Raw genomic sequence first — 19291 nt, 5'->3', positions numbered from 1 at the left:
TTTAGGTTTATGGAGATTACGGAATGAAAACAGTTTTGTGTAGGTTTATTGGTTTATAATCCCTTTATGCATGTGGATTCGGTACCGTTGGAAACCGGTCACGAAGTAAGTTTGTTTGCTATTTCTGTCACTTGATCTACTGCTCCGTACTACTTACTCGTATAGAGAACCGGGGTGATTTACTATGTGGCTTTTGCTATTATTCATGCTCTGATAGCTATTAGTTTAAATGGAAGCTTTTAGATCGTTCAAGCGCTGTTTTTTGTTTTACGATGTGTAATGTAACGTTTTAATTTCAGAATGAATAAAAGAAAGAATCTAAGTATCATTCATCCTCGGAGACCCAGGGGGCTGTGAGTGGATTTCAAGTTAAGGGCAGAAGAGCCCCTGGGGACATTGTCTTACAAGACTAGTTCCAAACGGTCGAACTCGTTCTGGCATCTGATTGGTGCCAGAAAATCTCTGTGTTTTTCTGCCCAATCAGAGTGAAGTGTCCTTTGGAGTCCTTTCATGTGTTTTAACACGCACATAGCTCTGTTGCTCGCTATGTTTGTTTGGGCCGTGCGACGAAGCTTTGCCCGAGGTGAAAAGTTTCCGTTTCAGCACACAATGTAAGGGAAATCGATCAGATTGTCCGCGAAATTTTACCGGAAAATTATACTGAATACTTTCGCAGGTATCACAAGAGAACGTGTTTAAAAGTTTGCGAGGTTCGTGTAAAACATAATGGTTGCAGGCATTGATATGTCGCTTTAAACGTTAGATGAGATGTAAGCCTAAATCTTTCAAGATTTTTTGTACAATTTGTTGTGACTGAGACTTTTCCAATCCCGTGAAGTTATTTCGTCGCACGGGCCACGCAGGTATGTCAAGCAACTGGCGCCTAAGCTTACTTAGCTTTCTGTGCGCGCCAAATTCTAATCGTTGCTTTGTAGTAAAGTCTTTCGCAATATGGCCAAGGTTGCAGAGAACGTTAAGTACGTGGACGACCTCCAGCAAGTGCTTAAAGAAAGCTTAGCTGTGTTTCCGATTAGCTAATTAAAATCATAACAAAAACTAATCATTTAGAATATCGTGGAAAGGAGATGTGTTTCAAACAGTTAACGAAGGGGTTTGAAAAAAGTTTAATCTTTCAGCTGCTGTGTACAGTGTTCAAATTCTTGAGCTCGAAAGGCCACGGATTCTCTTCTAGTCCCTTGGTCATTGTCATTTCACCTCATTTGTTGATTGTTGGAGACCAAGTTAAATACCTTTGATCATTGGGAAGCGATCCTGCTTTCATTAGGGAAAACAAAACCAAAGACCAAGAAATATTAGATGGAAAGGGCGGGCTTCCTTTATTGTAAATGTCAGCTTAGTACAGGGTTATCTACCCACATCTAATAAACAAAAGTTTCCACTTTTAGCTTTTTTTTTTTTTTCAAGCGAAGATTACATTAAAATTTGGCCGGGCGTGCGCAAAAAGTTGCGTAAGCGCCAGTTGCTCGACATACCTGCGTGGCCCGTGCGACGAAATAGCTTCACGGGTTGGAAAAGTTTCAGTTACAGCAAATTATACAAAAAATCTTCAGAGATTTAGGCTTACATCTCATCTAAAGTTTAAAGCGACATATCAATGCTTGCAATAATTATGTTTTATACGAACCTCGCAAACTTTTAAACACGTTCTCTTGTTATACCTGCGAAAGTATTCAGTATAATTTCCGGTAAGATTTCGCGGACAATCTGATCGATTTCTCTTACATTGTATGCTGAGACTGAAACTTTTCACCTCGGGCAAAGCTTCGTTGCACGGCCCAAACAAACATAGCGAGCTACAGAGCTTGTTGTATATGTACGTGTTAAAACACACGAAAGGACTCCAAAGGACACTTCACTCTGATTGGGTAGAAAAACACAAAGATTTTCTGGCACCAATCAGATGCCAGAACGAGTGCGACCGTTTGGAACTAGTCTTGTGAGACAATGTCCCCAGGGGCTCTTCTGCCCTTAACTTGAAATCGACCCACAGCCCCTGGGTCTCCGAGGATGAGTATCATTTGGCTGATACACACGATCCACGGGACTCCATCGATCTAGTCTTGGTTTCACTCTGACGGAACAGCAGTAAAAATTTATATTACCTTCAAAGGAGTCGTTGATGGTTCAATGCTTATGACATAACAGCCATTCCTCAATAAATTCGGTGACAAATGTCCTTAATAATGGGATAATGAAAAAAGATTGGTCACTGATTTAGTGAAGAATGATCCAAATGATGGTTCCATGACACATGGTGCCTACCACTGTCATACACCTGTTAGGTAAGGTGAGTTAATTTCCCTCCTTTAGCTCACACATGCAGACAGACCAACAGTTTCTCAAAATTTGACCCACATAATTTCCCAACCTTGACATGCAAACCAAAGGCATTCGGCGGTGCATAGCTACAACTATGAAAACCACGGTACAAGCCCCTGGAGGCTCTGGAAGGGGAAAGAAGGGCATCCCCGCTTAAATTTTTCAAGTGAAGGCCTCGAAGAAGATGCCATATCCTGCTGTGGAGATCACCAACAATTGTAGACCTTATTTAGGTGAGGTCTGCATCCCCATACTATGATGCCACAAAGGTAAAACAAAACCCCAAGACACCCAAATAAATTGCAAAGGATTGATCTAAATTGGTAAAACAGGGAGGGAAAACATCTCATCCTCTTTTGCGTAGGAAAACTACCAAAAGAATCCTGCAGAATAATTTGCTACATGGAAGGAAGCAAATGGTTGCTGAACATGGGATGTTTCTCAAACAAAATGCATGTACGATGCTGGAATCTCTTTTAATCTATAGATTTCAGAACTTACCATTACCATCACAACTGTCAGAATTGTTCGAAAAAGAAAGCCATGATTTCAAAGATGACCACCAAGTACTTCCTTCATTACCAGCAGTAGAACCTGTCAATTAGGCACACCAGCATTCTTTTAATGCGTGGCCTAATTTCATTATGTTCTAGGACCGGTTTACAGGACATTCTCTAATAACTAATTTCTTAGTTTTGTTTCAAGCCCACAACCTTTCCCAGATAGAATCAACCTGTTCACCATAATCACATAATTATCAGACATTAAAAGTTAACTAAAATATAATATTGAAGGTTTATGCCCTACTCAAGAACTGTCCTTCTCCCTGGTAGCCTGCACAAAAGTGTAGTTTTCTGCACTTTCCCGTCATACAAAGTGCTATACAATTTGGAAGTAATTGGATGGCAAGATTATGTGGAAAAGCAAAATTGGACGAGGCTGTGGCCCAATTCCAATTTGGATGTCAGATAATAAAGATGCACATGATCTGATTAAAATGGCTTCTTTGCGTTTAGACAGTCTTACCCAGAAAGTGATGATGCGATACTGATAAATTCAATTCCGAAGAATGCAACATATGCTATTAAGTTTGAGGTAACACTTTTTAAAAAATATGTGGAGTTTTCGTTAATGAAATCAAATAAACCTGTTTGATTCTCTCAGCGTTAGAGACTGGCTGCTTACTTCGGTACCAGTAATCAAAACAATTATAACAGTTTAGCCTGGCGCTTGTCTCTTTTTTTTCCTGTAACACGCAAAAAATTTACGCCAGTTCTATAGGCTTAACTCCTGGGCCGGGTTACTCAAACTTGTTTAAGATAACCTAGGGTATGTGTGAAATTTGAATGAGATAAATCATATTATCCCAAAAAGGACTTTGAGAAGAGAAATAAAGAGACTTAAATTAAAATTTAACTCTTGGTTGGCGCTAACCGGTCTTCGAATAACGTTAACTGGGCACTTGGTTGGGACGACCTCTGTGGGTATCCTTCAGGATTTAACACGCTATTTAAAGCGTAACCACCAGAAACTATATATCAATGGGTATGTTATAAATTGTACAGTCTTGCAAGAAATTGTTCTGTTTTAGCTTGAGGTGCGACAATTCGAAACATATGATGTCACTAACGTATCAAATCTAACTGCGCAATGAATCTTCTTTTCAATTCCAATTCCCAGGGAGTTTGTCTTCAGACTATGTGGAGACTTTCGATATTCTTATCAGTTGCTTTGCAATTTTTCTGTAAAGCTTGCTTATTAAAATTTTTCTGATACAGGTTGTGTTGGAGCTAATTGTAAGAGATCAATATTAAAAAACTAAAATCCCTTAAACAGTTTCTTAGGGTACTATTTTAGGAGTCTTTGGACCAAATTTCAAGGCAATCGGTGAAGTTTCAAACCTTATTTATGAATTCAAAGAAGGCACATCTGTGTAAAGACAAAGTAATCTTTTTGCCTCTTTCTTTTTTTCCAACATTTTATGCTTATGTTTGACGACATTTCAAGATATGACAACACAACTGGAAATGCTGACTGCAAGAAACACGTTCATTCCCAGTGACATCTTATAACTGGCTGCACACACTTTGGCGGGCCAAGTCATTCAGTTCAAGAATTCGTTTTAGTAAAAAACTCGCGGGTGTTTCAATATTATTACGATGCTTTTTCTTAGAAAACTTAGTTAAAAAATTTAATACTAAGTTTGACATGATAAAAAGAATAAAAATTGGCTCTTGAAATTCTACTGTATCTTTGACTCATGAGAATTTACGTAGGTATGCTTATACAATATTCTAGGCCAACACATTCCCCCACGGAGGAAACGCGAATTCCCTCACATGAGCCTCAGTGTTAGCAAGCTTATTTCAGCGAACTTGGACCTATGAGTGGGTAAATTCTAGCCCCACGGAAATCTCTCTAAAGAAGTAATGTCCTTCACCTACCTTGGTTGGACTGTAAGGAGTGCTTGCTATCATCTGTCAAATTTCTTTCCAATTTTTGTTGGTCCTTAATCACCATCCCATTTTCTGAAGCAGCTTCACCATTGTTAATTCCAGTTGCGCACTGATAAATTGGCATCTTATTTTCACCTTCAAAAATACGTTTTAGTAAATATCTCGCGAGGGTTTTAACATTTCTCGAAACTTTTTTCTTAGAAACCGCAGTAACAATAACAATACTTATTTTGACATGAAAGAAAGAACAAACAAAAATTGACTCTTGAAGTTCTACTGTATCCTAGACTTATGGGAATTTACGTAGGTATGCTTACACCATATTTTAGGCCATCATATTCCCCCATAGAGAAAACGTGAATTCCCTCACATGAGCCTCTATGTTGTCAAGCTTGGACCTAAGAGTGGATGAATTATAGCCCCACAGAAATCTCTCTACAGAAGTACGCCTACCTTGGTTGCACTGTAAAGATTGCTGAGTATCAAGTGTCAAATGTCTTCCCAATTCTTGTTGTTCCTTAATCACCCTCCCATTTTTTGAAGAAATTCCACCACTGTTAATTTCAGTCGCACACTGATAAATTGGCATCTTTGATTCAACTATTTTGGTATGTTCAATGATCAACACAATCCAGAATAGTCATAAGACTGAGCAATTACATTCGTATTCATGTCATAAAATAATAGCTTTAAAATAATAAGGGAGTCATGAGTAAAGTGATTTGACATGATTGATTTTCTGTTTTCATCTGAGCTTTTACCAAGAACACAGGCTAAAACCTTTTTGGAAAGCCAAATAAGAATCTGGAATGAACTAACTAGTACAAAGTTAGCCAATCAGCCAACTTTTAACTAGTTGAGTAAAAAACTGTCCAATCATCAATCCGTAATGTGGCAACTAATCAAAAACAAACTTATTCAGTACACAGTTATACTAAATGAGTTTGAAAAGTACTGAATGAGTTTGAATTTATACTTAAGAAGTTTGCAGACAGCTAATCAGTTATAAGCGACCTTTAGCAGTCAGCAACGCGGCGGAAGATGTCGCGTGAAAAATGAATTTATTTGTTTAGGGCCTATCCGCACTAACAGACAAAACCAGTACTGTCCCGACAAAATCAAAGGAAAATATTTTGCACTGACTAATTTCTGTCTCCTTTGTTGCACCCGCACTAAAAATGCTTAATTCAGTTAACAGCCAAAAATAACACCGATGCTTAGTTTCACTGTAAATTCATTTAATTTAGCTTTTCCTATCCCTTCACTTTGAGTGGGAACTTCTAGATCTTGTGCCACATCTACTGCTTTATTGTTGGACTGATAAAGTAGCGACTGGAAAATCACTCCGCTGAATTTTTGCCTCGGTTACATCCAGCGCCTGACCTCAATATTTGTCCATGGATTCAAAACTCTAAGTACCAGGATTCATCTTAAAAATGTTACCACTGGTCACACATTTGGTGGCAACAGCTGAAAAATCAATTTCGGCTAAATTTCAAAGTTAGGTGGGTCTCAATGGAAAATAAATCACTGCATACTTAGTTTGGCTGAATATATCCATTGATTTCCGAGAAAATCGATAATAACCGAATTCCGCAAAAATTCCGCTTTTGAAGCTCAAAATTTCAGACGAATCTTGGAGCGTCGCGCCACCAATTGAAAACACTTGGACCAATGAGAACTGAAAAGAACCAAATCTTGAAAAATCATTACATAGGTTGACAGCAATTTGAGCAATTTTTGATTGTTTATTTACACAATCTAATTGAATTTATCCGACCATCTTCTGACCAGATCAAAAATAGGACAAAAATAACGTACTCTTAACTATGTGCTAATCAAAATAACCGGCTGAAAATCTGGCTTTTGGAAGGCGAACTATGATTCTATTCGATCTCCGAAAGATTTTTTGGGGATATGATTCAGTGCGATTAAATCAAAATTTCAAGTTGGATAAAATGCGCTGCCGTCAGTTTATAGAAAATGTACAGATTCACACGCAAACACAATTGTTTCGCATTTTACATCGAAACTAGAGCTTTTTCAACAGAATATCTACAACAACAACAACAACAACTTTATTCACCCTTATTGTTGAGAAGGTCAAATTAACATCAAACAGGAATTAAAATTGAGAGGGTGTTGGCTTTGTAAAATAACTAGAAGGTTAACAAGACTAGGAAGCCAATTACAGAGAATAGATTACAACATTAGGGTCGGAACACACACACACATACATACATGTACACACACACACACAGAGTTAAACTAAAAATAATTATGAATAAACGAAATTTATAAGTCATGGAAAAAAAAAATTATATATATGTATATATTAGAAATGAAATCCTGAACAATTATTATAAAGGAAACAAGCGTAGAGCAACAAATAAATCACTGGAATAGCTAGGAAGAATCTAATTACTCTGGTGAATGCAAAAAACCAGGGTGACATTAATATTGACACAGTAATTTCATTTCTATTTTTTTTTGGAAAATTTACTGAAAGGGATTGACTTTATTTCTTGCCCAAGAGAGTTCCATACCTTTGGTCCTTGAAAGCGCATATTAAAAATTTCAAAGTTTGTCCTTGCTCGAGGCAGGTAATAAGATTGATTTGCTGCACCTCGTGTATTGTAGTTATGGATACTAAGTACTGAGTTAAATAAGCTATCAAATTAGGAAGGAAATAATTTGTTATGAAATTTATGCATAAAAAGCGCAATATGAAATGTAACAAGATCAGAAAGCTTCATAATTGCCAACAACCTAAACAGCGGAGTTGAACGTTCATCAAATGAAGAAAAAGTCATGATTTGCACCGCTTTTTTCTGTAAAATGTATAAAGGCTGAAGAGTAGTTGAATATGTATTACCCCAGATAATTATACCATAAATCAGAAATGGGTGGATTAAAGAGTAGTAGAGACTAGTAAGAATATCAATATTCACATAATGGCGAAGCTTAGACAAGATCCATACACTTCTTTTAATTTTCTTTACAATACACGCAATATAAGGTTTCCAGGATAAATTTGTATCAATTAAAATTCCTAAATATTTGATACAGGAATCCTGTTGCAAATGTTTCCCATTTAAAGTTAAACTGAAGTTGAATGTTACTTTCCATTGGGGAGGATGAAAAGTTACAAAACTAGTCTTTTCTATATTGAGAGATCGAAAGTTTATTTGCGCAAAGCCAGGAATTAAAATTAGAGAGTTCATTATTAATACTTGCCTATGAAGAAGTGAGATTTTTATGTTTGCAAAATAAGTTAGCACTACTAATAAATTACTTACCCTCCATGTTGATGTATCACAGTTGAGGACTGCGTTCTTGAAAATGTTGCATCGATCGCTCTCACGCTAGCGATACAACTTGGAAGGATAGTCAACACCTCCCGATAGTGTTTGTTTAAAGGAACTACACTTTGCCTTCCAAAAGCCAGATTTTCAGTCGATTATTTTGTTTAGCACATAGTTGAATAACCGGTTACTTTTGACCAATTTTAAGATAGTTAGAAGAAGGTTTATTATTGCATCGATTATTGATTATTGCAGCACGGTCTGGGATTGTATGAGTGGCTATTTGAGTGACAAATAACAAAAAATTACATAATCGCGCAGCCAGAGTAATAACTAAATCACCTTTTGATTTCTAGTGATGCTTAAGTGGAAGAAGCTGTATCTTCGTCGTAAAAAACAGAAAGCTTTCATTATGTAGAAAACATTGAATGAAACTGCCCCAGAATATCTTTAATGTCTTTTCACTCAACGCCATGTTAATTATTATATATTAAGAAATCTTGAGGGAAAACTCTCGCTGCCCAAACCAAATACCAATTACTTGAAACGAAGCTTTTGTTACAGCGGGGCTTGTTTGTGGAAGAACTTGCTCCAAGATTTGAAAGGCGTTGTTTCTATTGGGCAGTTTAAACGGGGTATTAAGAAGGTATCTGAGATATCGGATTCCCACACGGCAATCATGTAAAACAGTTGTAAAAGTTTTAGTTTTTACCTTTAGCTTAACTGAGGATTCTCCGTGTATCAATAAAGTTCTACATTACATTACATTACAAGGTCGGATAAATTCAATTAGATTGTGTATACATGCAAACAATCAAGAACCTAAATTTGAATTTTGTTTTTCAAGATTCGGTGCTTTTTATCGGTCCAAGTGTTTTCAATTGGTGGCGCGACCCTCTGTTCGTCTGAAATTTTGAGCTTCTAAAACGGCATTTTGGTGGAATTCAGTTATTATCGATTTTCCCGAAAATAAATCGATATTCAGCGAAACGAAGTATACAGTGGTTTGTTCCACTGTTAGGCCCACCTAACTTGAAAAAGTGAGCCGAATCGATTTTTTGGCTGTTGCCACATTTCGAAACCGTTCGTGTTTTCGCCACATTTCCTCTTAAAGGTTTATGAAACAAGTCAACACCTGGCCATAACAGCAATTTGCAATACAAGCCCGGAAAAATTGAGCACAGGAGTAGCGAGAGTGTTTTGAAATATAGGGCTACAAGCAAAAATATAAACAGAAGCCAGCAAGCCAATTAAGTAGAATCTTTGGCTCTTACGAAGGTCTTTACAACACTAGCAGACAAGATAAGTATGTGATCGTGGCTCACCACTATTTAATACAACGACAACTTCAAACTTACAAGGATTGAGGAGAAAAATGACCTATAGGTTCTAATTCGCCCCAAATAGCAACAGGTATAAACCTACATGAAACATGAATAAAACCCCCTTTAATGGGGCCGATTTGTTCAAAGCCTACAGAAAAAACGGCGTACGTTTTGGTTTGTTTTGACACGCGCGGAAGTAAATATGGCGGTCAGCCGCACTCGTCCCGAATTGTATTTGGTGAAATTACGAACAAACACTTTCACAAGACAGTACATTGTTAAATTCACGATTTAAATGACAAAACTTGTACTCTCACGGGAAAAAAGTCAACAATAACTCTTTAAGAGCCTGTAATGGTATTTTCTTTGTTAGCTTGTATTACTGTCCTCAAGCTCTACTGAGCAAACTTAGCGAAGCGCTTCCAGTGTTGCTATGAGACTTCATATTGGCAGTGATCATTTGACGGCGGCTAAACCAGAGAACGATAGAGCCACCCCCTCCCTTCTGGGTGATTTAGATACTTACAAAAAATATCATTATAAACTCACACTTCATTTACTGGGTGTAATGTAAAGAATTGTACCTTGTGTGGAGTGAAGGCTGACATAGTGTACTTCATGAATGTGTCCCAACACAAGTGTCCTGCTTTTGTCAACAGGACATTGTGGCCGTAAGATAACATCGTGAGTAGCGCCAAGACTGCTGATCACACGAATGCAAGTTTTGTAGCGGTTTGCTGCGGCCCATAGGATAACATGGTCACCCCAAGCGCCATCTTTCTTCATGTACGTTAAGTAATCAGCCCATGATTGATGAACGAAATGAAACAGATTTGTTCCATTCGGCTGTGAGAAGAGTAAAACAGAGAACGAAACTTAGTGTAAAGTTAATGGTACACTAGACCAGGTTGAGTACGTTGGAAGGAGTCATCGAATGAGAAAATAACAAAGAGATACTAAACAACAGTAAGAACGGACAATAACCAATCAGAGCAATGAACACAAGGATCTACGTATGATGCAGGGGTCATCCCAGCGATACGCTTGATCTCCCCCCATCATTGGGAGGGCTTGGTGTTCTTTAGATGTTCAACTTTAGAAGCTAAAAACCTCTCACGAAGAGCTTTCCGCTCCCGGTTAATAGTATTTCGAAGGCGACGGAAGCTGGCTAAATCCCCTGACATAAGAACTTGCTGACGCCTGGCGATTAGAGTCTTAAATTCAGGAGTAATCCACGGAGGGTCATTAAGATGAACCTTAGATTTCACTGCGGGCATGATAGCGTCCAGTCCTGCAGTGATGATGTCACACAGTTGTCTAGAGCGATCATCATTGTTAGGAGCAGAATCCAAAATGGACCAATCAACGGCTGCAAAGAACCGTCCTAGTTCGGCTTTCCTACCAGCACGTGTGTCACGCCTCGAAATTAACTTGCTGCTAGGCCCAGCGCGGGATGGCCTCTTTTTATTGCGGACGACGACCACGTTATGATCTGAAAGACCAAACGGTGGCAGGGTGTAAACAGCGTTCTCGTCATACGTATGTGACAAGTTGGTCAAAACGAGGTCCAGTATCTTATCGCCTCTCGTTGGCTTATCAATAATTTGCTTCAACTTGAACTGCGATGTGAGGCGGCTAAGGCTCAACCGATTAAAATCGCCGCACACGAATATACCACAACCGGGAAAATTATTGTTGAAAATTATCGATCCTGACCAGTTTTGAGCCTTACCGAGATCCTCCACGGCCCTAGCTTTGACGTCCATGCTCCATCACTGGACGCGCGCAACTGATGGCACGGGATCTGCAGTCAGGGTGGTCTTGTTTGACTACCGCAAAGCTTTTGGCTACATTGACCATCAACTGCTCACTCACAAAATTTACAGTCTGGATATCCCTCGGGGTGTAGCACGTTGGGTAGTCGACTTCTTAGTGCATCGCTACCAACGCGTAAAAATTATCTGCTGATTGTTTCACTGAGTGAGGCCCCGTACCAGCTGGTGTACCTCAGGAGACAAAACGGGGGCCATGGCTCTTCTTGCTAATGAGAAACGATCTAAGAATTCCCCAGGTTCAATCTTAGAAGTACGTTGATGACACGACGGTGGCAGAGATCGTCCCACGTAACGCATTAGGTGACGCCCAAACCGCTGTTAAAGTGGTGGAGGATTGGTCCAAAGCACAGAAGATGCAGCTTAACGCTGACAAATGCAAAGTTATGGTCATCGACTACAAAAGGCAGAAACACCATTTCACTCCCCTCTTGGTAGATGGCAAAGAATTAGAGACGGTAGAGTCGGCTAGGATCCTAGGCGTGACTATCTCGTGTAACCTTAAGTGGAACATCCACATTAACGATGTTATAAAAAGAACAAACAAACGATTATACTTTTTAGTCCTCCTGAAGAGAGCCCGCGTTCCAGCGGATGACATTATTAATTTTTATTGTACAACTATACGTCCTGTTCTGGAATACTGCGCACAAATATTCCATCATGCGTTACCTGCGTATCTTAGTGATGACATTGAAAGGGTCCAAAGACGCGCATTATCCATCATTTCACCAGAACTGTCATACCATGACTCTTAAGAAAGGCACGGTTTAGCTTCGCTCTATGACAGACGCATTAAATTATGTACGGATCTGTTTTTGTCTGTCTCAAATCCATCTTACAAATTATATAATTTGCTGCCAGATAAGCATCTTTCAGCTTACAATACTAGACACCGGTGCGTTTTTAACATGCAGTGCTTTCGCACTAATCGTTTTAAATCTTCATTTATCCCGGCTATGTGCGCGTATGCTAACCCTAATTTTTAGCTATTCCACTGCTGTATATTAGTTATAGTTGTTATATTAGTAATTTTATTTAGATCTTAGCATTTTTGTAATTGGTTGTCTTATATAGTCTTATATAATCAAAGATTGTGAAAAGCACACAATTCAGTCTACGGCTGCAATGTATTTTATTTGGTAATAAACTATCTATCTATCAAAAAAAAAAAAAGTATCTATCCTATGCACGATCCTCGCAGTAGAGAGCGCTATTTATGCAATAGCGAGAATCAGACTTGAAAAAAATCAGGCCTGTACGGGATTCGAACCACTGACCTCTGCAATACTAGTGAAGCGCTCTACTAATTGAGCTAACAAGCCAACTGGGAGCAGGCCGTTAAGTTGATTCGTAATAAACCCGTGAAGATAAATCAGATACAATGAATATATGAAGTTCATATATTCATATCAAGGATCTACATTGGATGTAGCAGTCTCGACTCCTAAATTTGCCCTTCTGCAACATCGACTTCCTAGTGTCTACCATATATAGAGTCAAAGTTATCCAATTAGGATTGTCTCGTCTAGGGGAGATTTAAGTGCGAATTCCTTTTAAAAACCTTGGGTTGGCCGCTTTCTCCACAAGACAGAGCCCTCTTATTTTCACAAGGAGGTCTGAATTGATCCGTGACACGGACATCATCTATACTAAAAGACTTGAACAACACAGTGTGTTTTCATGAGTAATCCAGAAATATTAAACAGTTACTCTCCGAAATAAAGGTGAATAGGGGTGGGTATGTAACGAGGCTAAGGGGTAAGGTAATTATCCACCACTTTCACCGACACTGAAGTAGTCAATTATTTACGTATATACGAGAAGACGGTGAATGGTACTTGCTAATCACTTACCGACGAGCGCGTGGTGTAGTTTATACTAAACGCTGATTTCAGGGTATTTATGATCCTTATTATCCCCTGCAGGAGGAGTAGTGATGTGTTGGCCAATTGGCCCACATGTGGAGCTAATCTTTATGGTGCTCCTATGCTTAACATAGAGTGTAAGACATCGACTTACTAGTTTAGGGTTTTCTCTGAGGTACTGGACCAGTATTTGTCTTAATTCGTCATGCTTGATTTTGATTCTCATAGCAATTTCCAGTTGATCTGACAAAGCATAGAACATGCAATTTCCTGATCCTTCATTGTCAACAATTCTGAAGCCATTGTCTGAAGCAATTTTGTTCAACTCAATTCTTAGGTCTTTCTTGTCTGTCTTGTCATTGACTTTGCTTGCATCGAGTTGCATCTGCTGAAGGTGAGCAATTAACTCAACATAACCTAAGTGAACAAACGGATGAATGAACAGAAGATCATAAATACCACCCTACCCGTGATTTAAGGAGGACCAAAACAGAAGATACTATATTATAAATACTTTTTCTCAAAGTTTCTACAAGTTCTTAATTATAATTTTCTTTGAGATATAGAGTGAATTTATAGAAAAGGAAGTAAAAAGGAATCCTCAACAGCCAAAAGAGCCTTCTATTTAAGAAAGAAAACGAAAAACTTTTACATCCTCATTTGAAGTACGTCAGCTTAGTTTTCAAGTAAATTGGGGTAAAAATGGCCAATATTACTTAAAATAAGTGGATAACTCTCCGTAATTCACCCAGATCAGAAATTCAGAGAAACGAAATGTTGTTATACACTATTAGCGTTTGAACACAGCTCCTGTGTCCATTTCAGTGCGTCTCCCTCGTTCTAAACATCATTGAGAGGTAGTCTCTTTAAAAGCGGTGAAATGCATTTCGGTAACTTTCCGCTTACATTTGGTTCGTGGTTCAGTTTGAAGACTTATATCTAAACAAAGATCTCTTGAAGTAATTACAGCCTCCCTTTCAACGAAATGGGTATAAAGAAACCCCGAGATACGCTTTGTAAACAATTACTATCAGGAGGTGTTCACTATTCTTTGGAGTTATATCGCTACTGTGAGAGCAATGCAACAATTTTAGGACTGCAATCCTCTACTGTGAGACAGCAACTTGGAAAGTGAGAGGATATTATATTGAAAAAGCTGCAGTTTGGATGTGAAATGCGAAACAATCGTGTGGATGTGTACATTTTCGACTAACTTACGGCACTGTCAAATCAGCACATTTTATCCAACTTGAAAAGTTAATGAAATGGCACTGAATCATTTCCCCAAAAAATCCTTTGGAGGTTGAAAAGAACTACACTTTGCCTTCCAAAATTCAGTCTTTCAGTCGATAATTTTATCTACCACATAGTTAAATAGTTGATCACTTCTGACCTATTTTTATTCAAGCTAGATGAAGGTCGGATAAATTCAATTAGATTGAGTTTACAAAAACTTTACACGAATAGCTGCCAACATATGTTTTCATGTTGTTTTTCAAGATTTGGTACTTTTCATCGGTCCAAGTGTTTTCACTTCGTGGTGCGACGTTCCGAGATCTGTCTAAAACATTTTGAGCTTCTAAAGAAGCAATTTGTGGAATTCAGTTATCATCGATTTTCTCGAAAATAAATCGATATTCAGCGAAACGAAGTATGCAGCGGTTTTTTCATTGTAAGGCCCATCTGACTTGACTTGAGCCGAATCGATTTTTTTAGCTGTTGCCACGATATTTCGAAAATATTCAATTTTTGGCCACATTTGCTCTTAAGTTGCTTGAAGTGGTAAAATCCCCGAGTTTCGCAACGAAAGACAATTACTGCTTTTGTTAAACTAAACTCAGTTCAATTACCACACTGGCAATGATCGACAAGTTGGTCACGGTTTTGTTTATTTAATCGATTTTGACACGGTTGTACCCGGGACAAGTTTTGTCGGCAGTGCGTTTGAAAATTTGTCCGCTTCGGCCAAAATTTCTCAAGTCGCGACAAACCAAATGCGATTCTTCGTCCTCCCCCACCATAATAGCAGTTCACAAGGAGCCAACTCGACGTCCGCCGACAACCTGGAGACGGAGTTTTTTCCCCTTAAAACTATGCCTTTCTCTGTTTTCCCTGACGAAATGAAGAATATCTAGTCCGAAATCAAAGCCTTTCGTGAAAAACTTGTTGAACCTCATCGGTTCAAAGAAATCGAAAAGGAAAGGAATGGTAATCAGGAAATTCACACCCTACAACAAAAGAATCAGCTCAGAGAGCAAAACAACATGCTTAAAAATATCTCCGAGGAGAGAGATTCTGACAGAACCGCTCTTCAAATCATGACGAAAGAAATAAATGCTCCCTAAGAGAGTGATCTTCCTTCACAACCTGGCTCTACTGACCCTGACGCTGAACAAGGCGGTTGGACAACTCAACAAAACACGCGGCATAACAGAAGACACTCGAGGAGCACCAAGTTGTCATCAAATTCAGAGGATTCACATTCCGGTGCTAAAAACAACAACAAGCATGTAGGAAAACCAGTAACCGTTATTGCAGGTGATTCGATAATCTAACATATTTGTGGCTGGAGCATTTCTAGAAGCAAAAAGGTGATCGTCAAGTCAGTCTTTTCCAGGAGCAAACATTGAAGATATGGAAGATTTTTTTAAACCTCTTCTAAGAAAGAAACCTGATGATGTTGTCCTTCATATCGGAACAAACGACCTAAATACCCAGGAACCTAGACTTACCACGGAAAGTATTGTCAGCTTGGCTCTTCAAATTGAAGGTGACGCACCAGAAACTAATTTGGCAATATCGGGATTGATCACGATAGCAGATGATAAAGACGGAAAAGTCTCAAGTGTGAACAAAATCCTCAAGAAATTCTGCCGACAGAATCACTGGAATTTTATCGAACATAACAGCATTAATCAAACTCACTTAAATCGGGGCGGATTACATCTGTCTAAGTCGGGATCTGTTCTTCTAGCACAGAATTTTTGTAAACATATACATTAGGTTTTTGCCGTTTGGGAGCCCGTTCAGATTCCTGATTCTCCGAAATCTACAGTTAATAATGATAATAATAATAATAAAACCTTTATTTAGACGCGATTATGTTTAAAGCTGAACAGCTTGTGGGGTCGTGTGTAAATCCAAATAAACTCTGAATTAGATAAATTCAAATGATGATGGTTTTTGAGTAGAGGGGAAAACGGGAGTACCCGGAGAAAAACCTCTCGGAGCAGAGTAGAGAACCAACAAACTCAATCCACTTATGACGCCGGGTCCGGGAATCGAACCCGAGGCACATTGGTGGGAGGTGAACGCTCTCTCCAGATTCCCTGGATTTCGGTCAAGCTTCACAAAACACCTACGGAAAGTCAGTTTTTGGACGTGGTTTGGTCATGGCATGTTTAAATATAAATAATTTAGTGTCTCACATGTATGATTTACGTATCTTTATGAGTCAGTCCAAGGGAGTTGATATTTTAGCCATAAATGAAACGAAACTCGACTCAACCATCAAGACAATGAAGTGCATTTACCTGGTTATGACGTGGTTCGCAAGGACCGTGAAAATAACGGCAGACATGGTGGTGGTGTCTGTATTTACGTTCGAAGTAACATCAAATTTCAAATCTGTGGCGACCTAAGTTCGAGTGATATTGAATGCCTTATCATTGAGGTCTCGAGACCCTGATCAAAACTGTTCCTGGTGTATACTTGGTACAGACCCCCAAAGTTATCTCCTGACCTCTTCACGGTCTTTGAGAGGGTTGTTGATAAGATTGATGCTGAGAATTTGGAATTATATCTGCTGGGTGACCTAAATTGTGATTTATTTCCAGATAGTGTTACTGAGTAACTCTTCCCACCTATTGAACATTATGGATATCTATGGTCTGACTCATATGATCACTGTAACTACTCGAGTAACGCAATACTCGCGTACCTTCATCGATTTATGCTCAACCAATTCTCCAGATAAAATATCTAATTCAGGTGTTGTTGACATTGGTATCAGCGACCACTGTGCCATTTTCCTGACACGCAAAATTTCACATTTCCGCTCTTTTGTTCATAACACAGCTGAAGTGAGACAGCTCAAGAATTTTAACGAAGACGAATTTTTATATGATCTTCGTACGATTGAATGGAACTCCGTTCCCATGCTCAATAACCCAAATGAAATGTGGAACGCTCGGAATCACCTTCTGATGGGTGTTATTGATAAGCACGCACCATTGAAAACAAAAAGAATTAGAAATAATAGATCTCCATGGATTACAAGTGAGTTGCTACGTGAAATTTACAAAAGAGATTTTCTAAAACAGAAAGGTACATCAACAAATGACCCCTGATTTTGAAAGAATTCAAAGACGCAAGAAACAAGGTAAATAACTCAATTAAAAGAGCCAAACGCAAATATTTTTCGGAGAAGCTGGACGCAAGTAAATGCGATCCATGTAAAACATGGCGGTTAATCAATGAACTTCAATGTACGTCACCAATGCAAATCTACTAAAGTCTCTCAGATTCAATCAGGGCATCAAGTCTTTACTTCACCTGAAGACATGGCAGAGGCGTTTAACAACCATTTTACTAGTATTGGTCAGACTCTAGCCTGTAAAATTCCAACTGTAGACATTGATCCACTTGACAATGTGAAATATGATTTATTAACTAGTTGCCAGTCTGGGTTTCGCCCCCTACATAGTACGCTCATTGCCCTGTTGGAGACGAGCAACAGTTGGTGTGTCAATGTTGACAAAAGTCTACTCAATGGTGTAATTTTCATTGATTTAAAGAAAGCCTTTGACACTATAGATCACGAAATCATTTTGCAAAAACGTGCGAAATATGGGAGGGGGGGGATCAAGATGCACTGAAACGGTTGAAGTCTTACCTAACAAATCGTCTACAACGATGCAATGTAAACAATCACCTTTCCAGTGCAAGCTCTCTAAATTGTGGAGTTCCACAGGGATGAATAAATGGTCCTTTACTTTTCTTGATCTATATAAATGACTTACCAAATTGCTTGAGCCTAGGCTCTCCTAGAATGTACGCTGATGACACGAATGTCACCTTTGCTGCATCTGACATGCATGGTCTTGAGACCCAAATCAATACTGAACTGAGAAGCATTAATCTCTGGCTCAGAGCAAACAAGTTAAGCCTCAATGTGGCAAAAACTGAGTTCATCGTCATTAGCTCGCGTCAAAAATAAATTGCAGTATTTAAATGACAAGACAATAAATGTTAATGTAGAGGGCGTCAAAATAAACCGAGCAGCTCATAGCAAAGCTCTCGGACTGAACATAAATGAAAACCTATCCTGGAAGGAGCACATACACGCATCTCAAAAAAAGTCTCTTCCAGTATTGGTGCACTGAAGCGAATTAGACCTTTTGTTTCAATGCACACCGCTATTAAAATATACAAAGGTCTTATCGAACCACATTTTGATTACTGCAGTGTTGTTTGGGACGGCTTGTCCCAACAGCTGAGTGAGAAATTACAAAAAATTCAAAATCACGAGGACAGAGTTATTGCTAAATCAAGTTATAATACGAACTCTAGTTATCTCCTCAACTCTTTCGACTGGGATAACTTATCAGTAAGAAGGACGAAGCAAACGGCAAATTTAATGTATAAATGCGCTAATAAGCTCGTCCCAAATCATCTTTGTAACATGTTCACTCCGAGAACCTTATACTTTGATCTTCGTGGCGTAAGCCAAAGGTTGCACTTGCCGAAACCAGGAACTGACCTCCTGAAGCGTAGCTTCAGCTATAACGGAGCTTCTCTTTGGAACGATCTTCCTGAGGATATTCGCGCTACAAAGTCTCTTAGCATCTTCAAGAGAAGAATTGATAAATGGCTCTCTGTATTGGGCTCACACACGGCAAATATGTAAACCAGTCAATAGAAAATTTTACTTAAGAGGAATTTCTTCTTTGTTTGCTATTGTCATACTGATATTTTTACCGTGTTTTTAATAAAGATTTCATTCATTCATTCATTCAACCATCCGCACTTCGAAACTTAGTCGAAATAAACAATTTTTGTCCCTAGTGCGATCGGCCGTTAGAAAACTTCACGAATGGCTGAATGTGTTCACGGTTTTATGCGACGCTTCACTTTAATTTCAGCACAACATATGCGAGCCGCCTT

At 38.8% G+C, this 19291-nt stretch overlaps 1 protein-coding gene across 3 annotated transcripts in view; it reads right to left on the bottom strand.

Moving 5' to 3' along the window:
• Nucleotides 1-19291, bottom strand: part of LOC111345905 (uncharacterized) — a 55639-nt gene that overhangs the window by 16507 nt on the left and 19841 nt on the right. For 2 of the 3 annotated variants that reach the window (XM_088759572.1, XM_088759573.1), the window contains 6 exons: nt 13281-13543; nt 10011-10272; nt 5250-5396; nt 4785-4931; nt 2842-2934; nt 2124-2197 (listed from right to left, as the gene is read on the bottom strand). In XM_088759572.1, the coding sequence (XP_088615698.1) occupies nt 2124-2197; nt 2842-2934; nt 4785-4931; nt 5250-5396; nt 10011-10272; nt 13281-13543 (986 nt within the window). The remainder of the gene's footprint in view (nt 1-2123; nt 2198-2841; nt 2935-4784; nt 4932-5249; nt 5397-10010; nt 10273-13280; nt 13544-19291) is intronic. The other variant, XM_088759574.1, reaches the window with a different exon arrangement.

The sequence above is a fragment of the Stylophora pistillata genome, chromosome 5 (assembly GCF_964205215.1).
Source record: "Stylophora pistillata chromosome 5, jaStyPist1.2, whole genome shotgun sequence".
NCBI classification, from domain to species: domain Eukaryota; kingdom Metazoa; phylum Cnidaria; class Anthozoa; order Scleractinia; family Pocilloporidae; genus Stylophora; species Stylophora pistillata.
The sequence above is the reverse complement of the archived record's forward strand: the minus strand, read 5'-3'. Positions and strand labels throughout refer to the sequence as shown.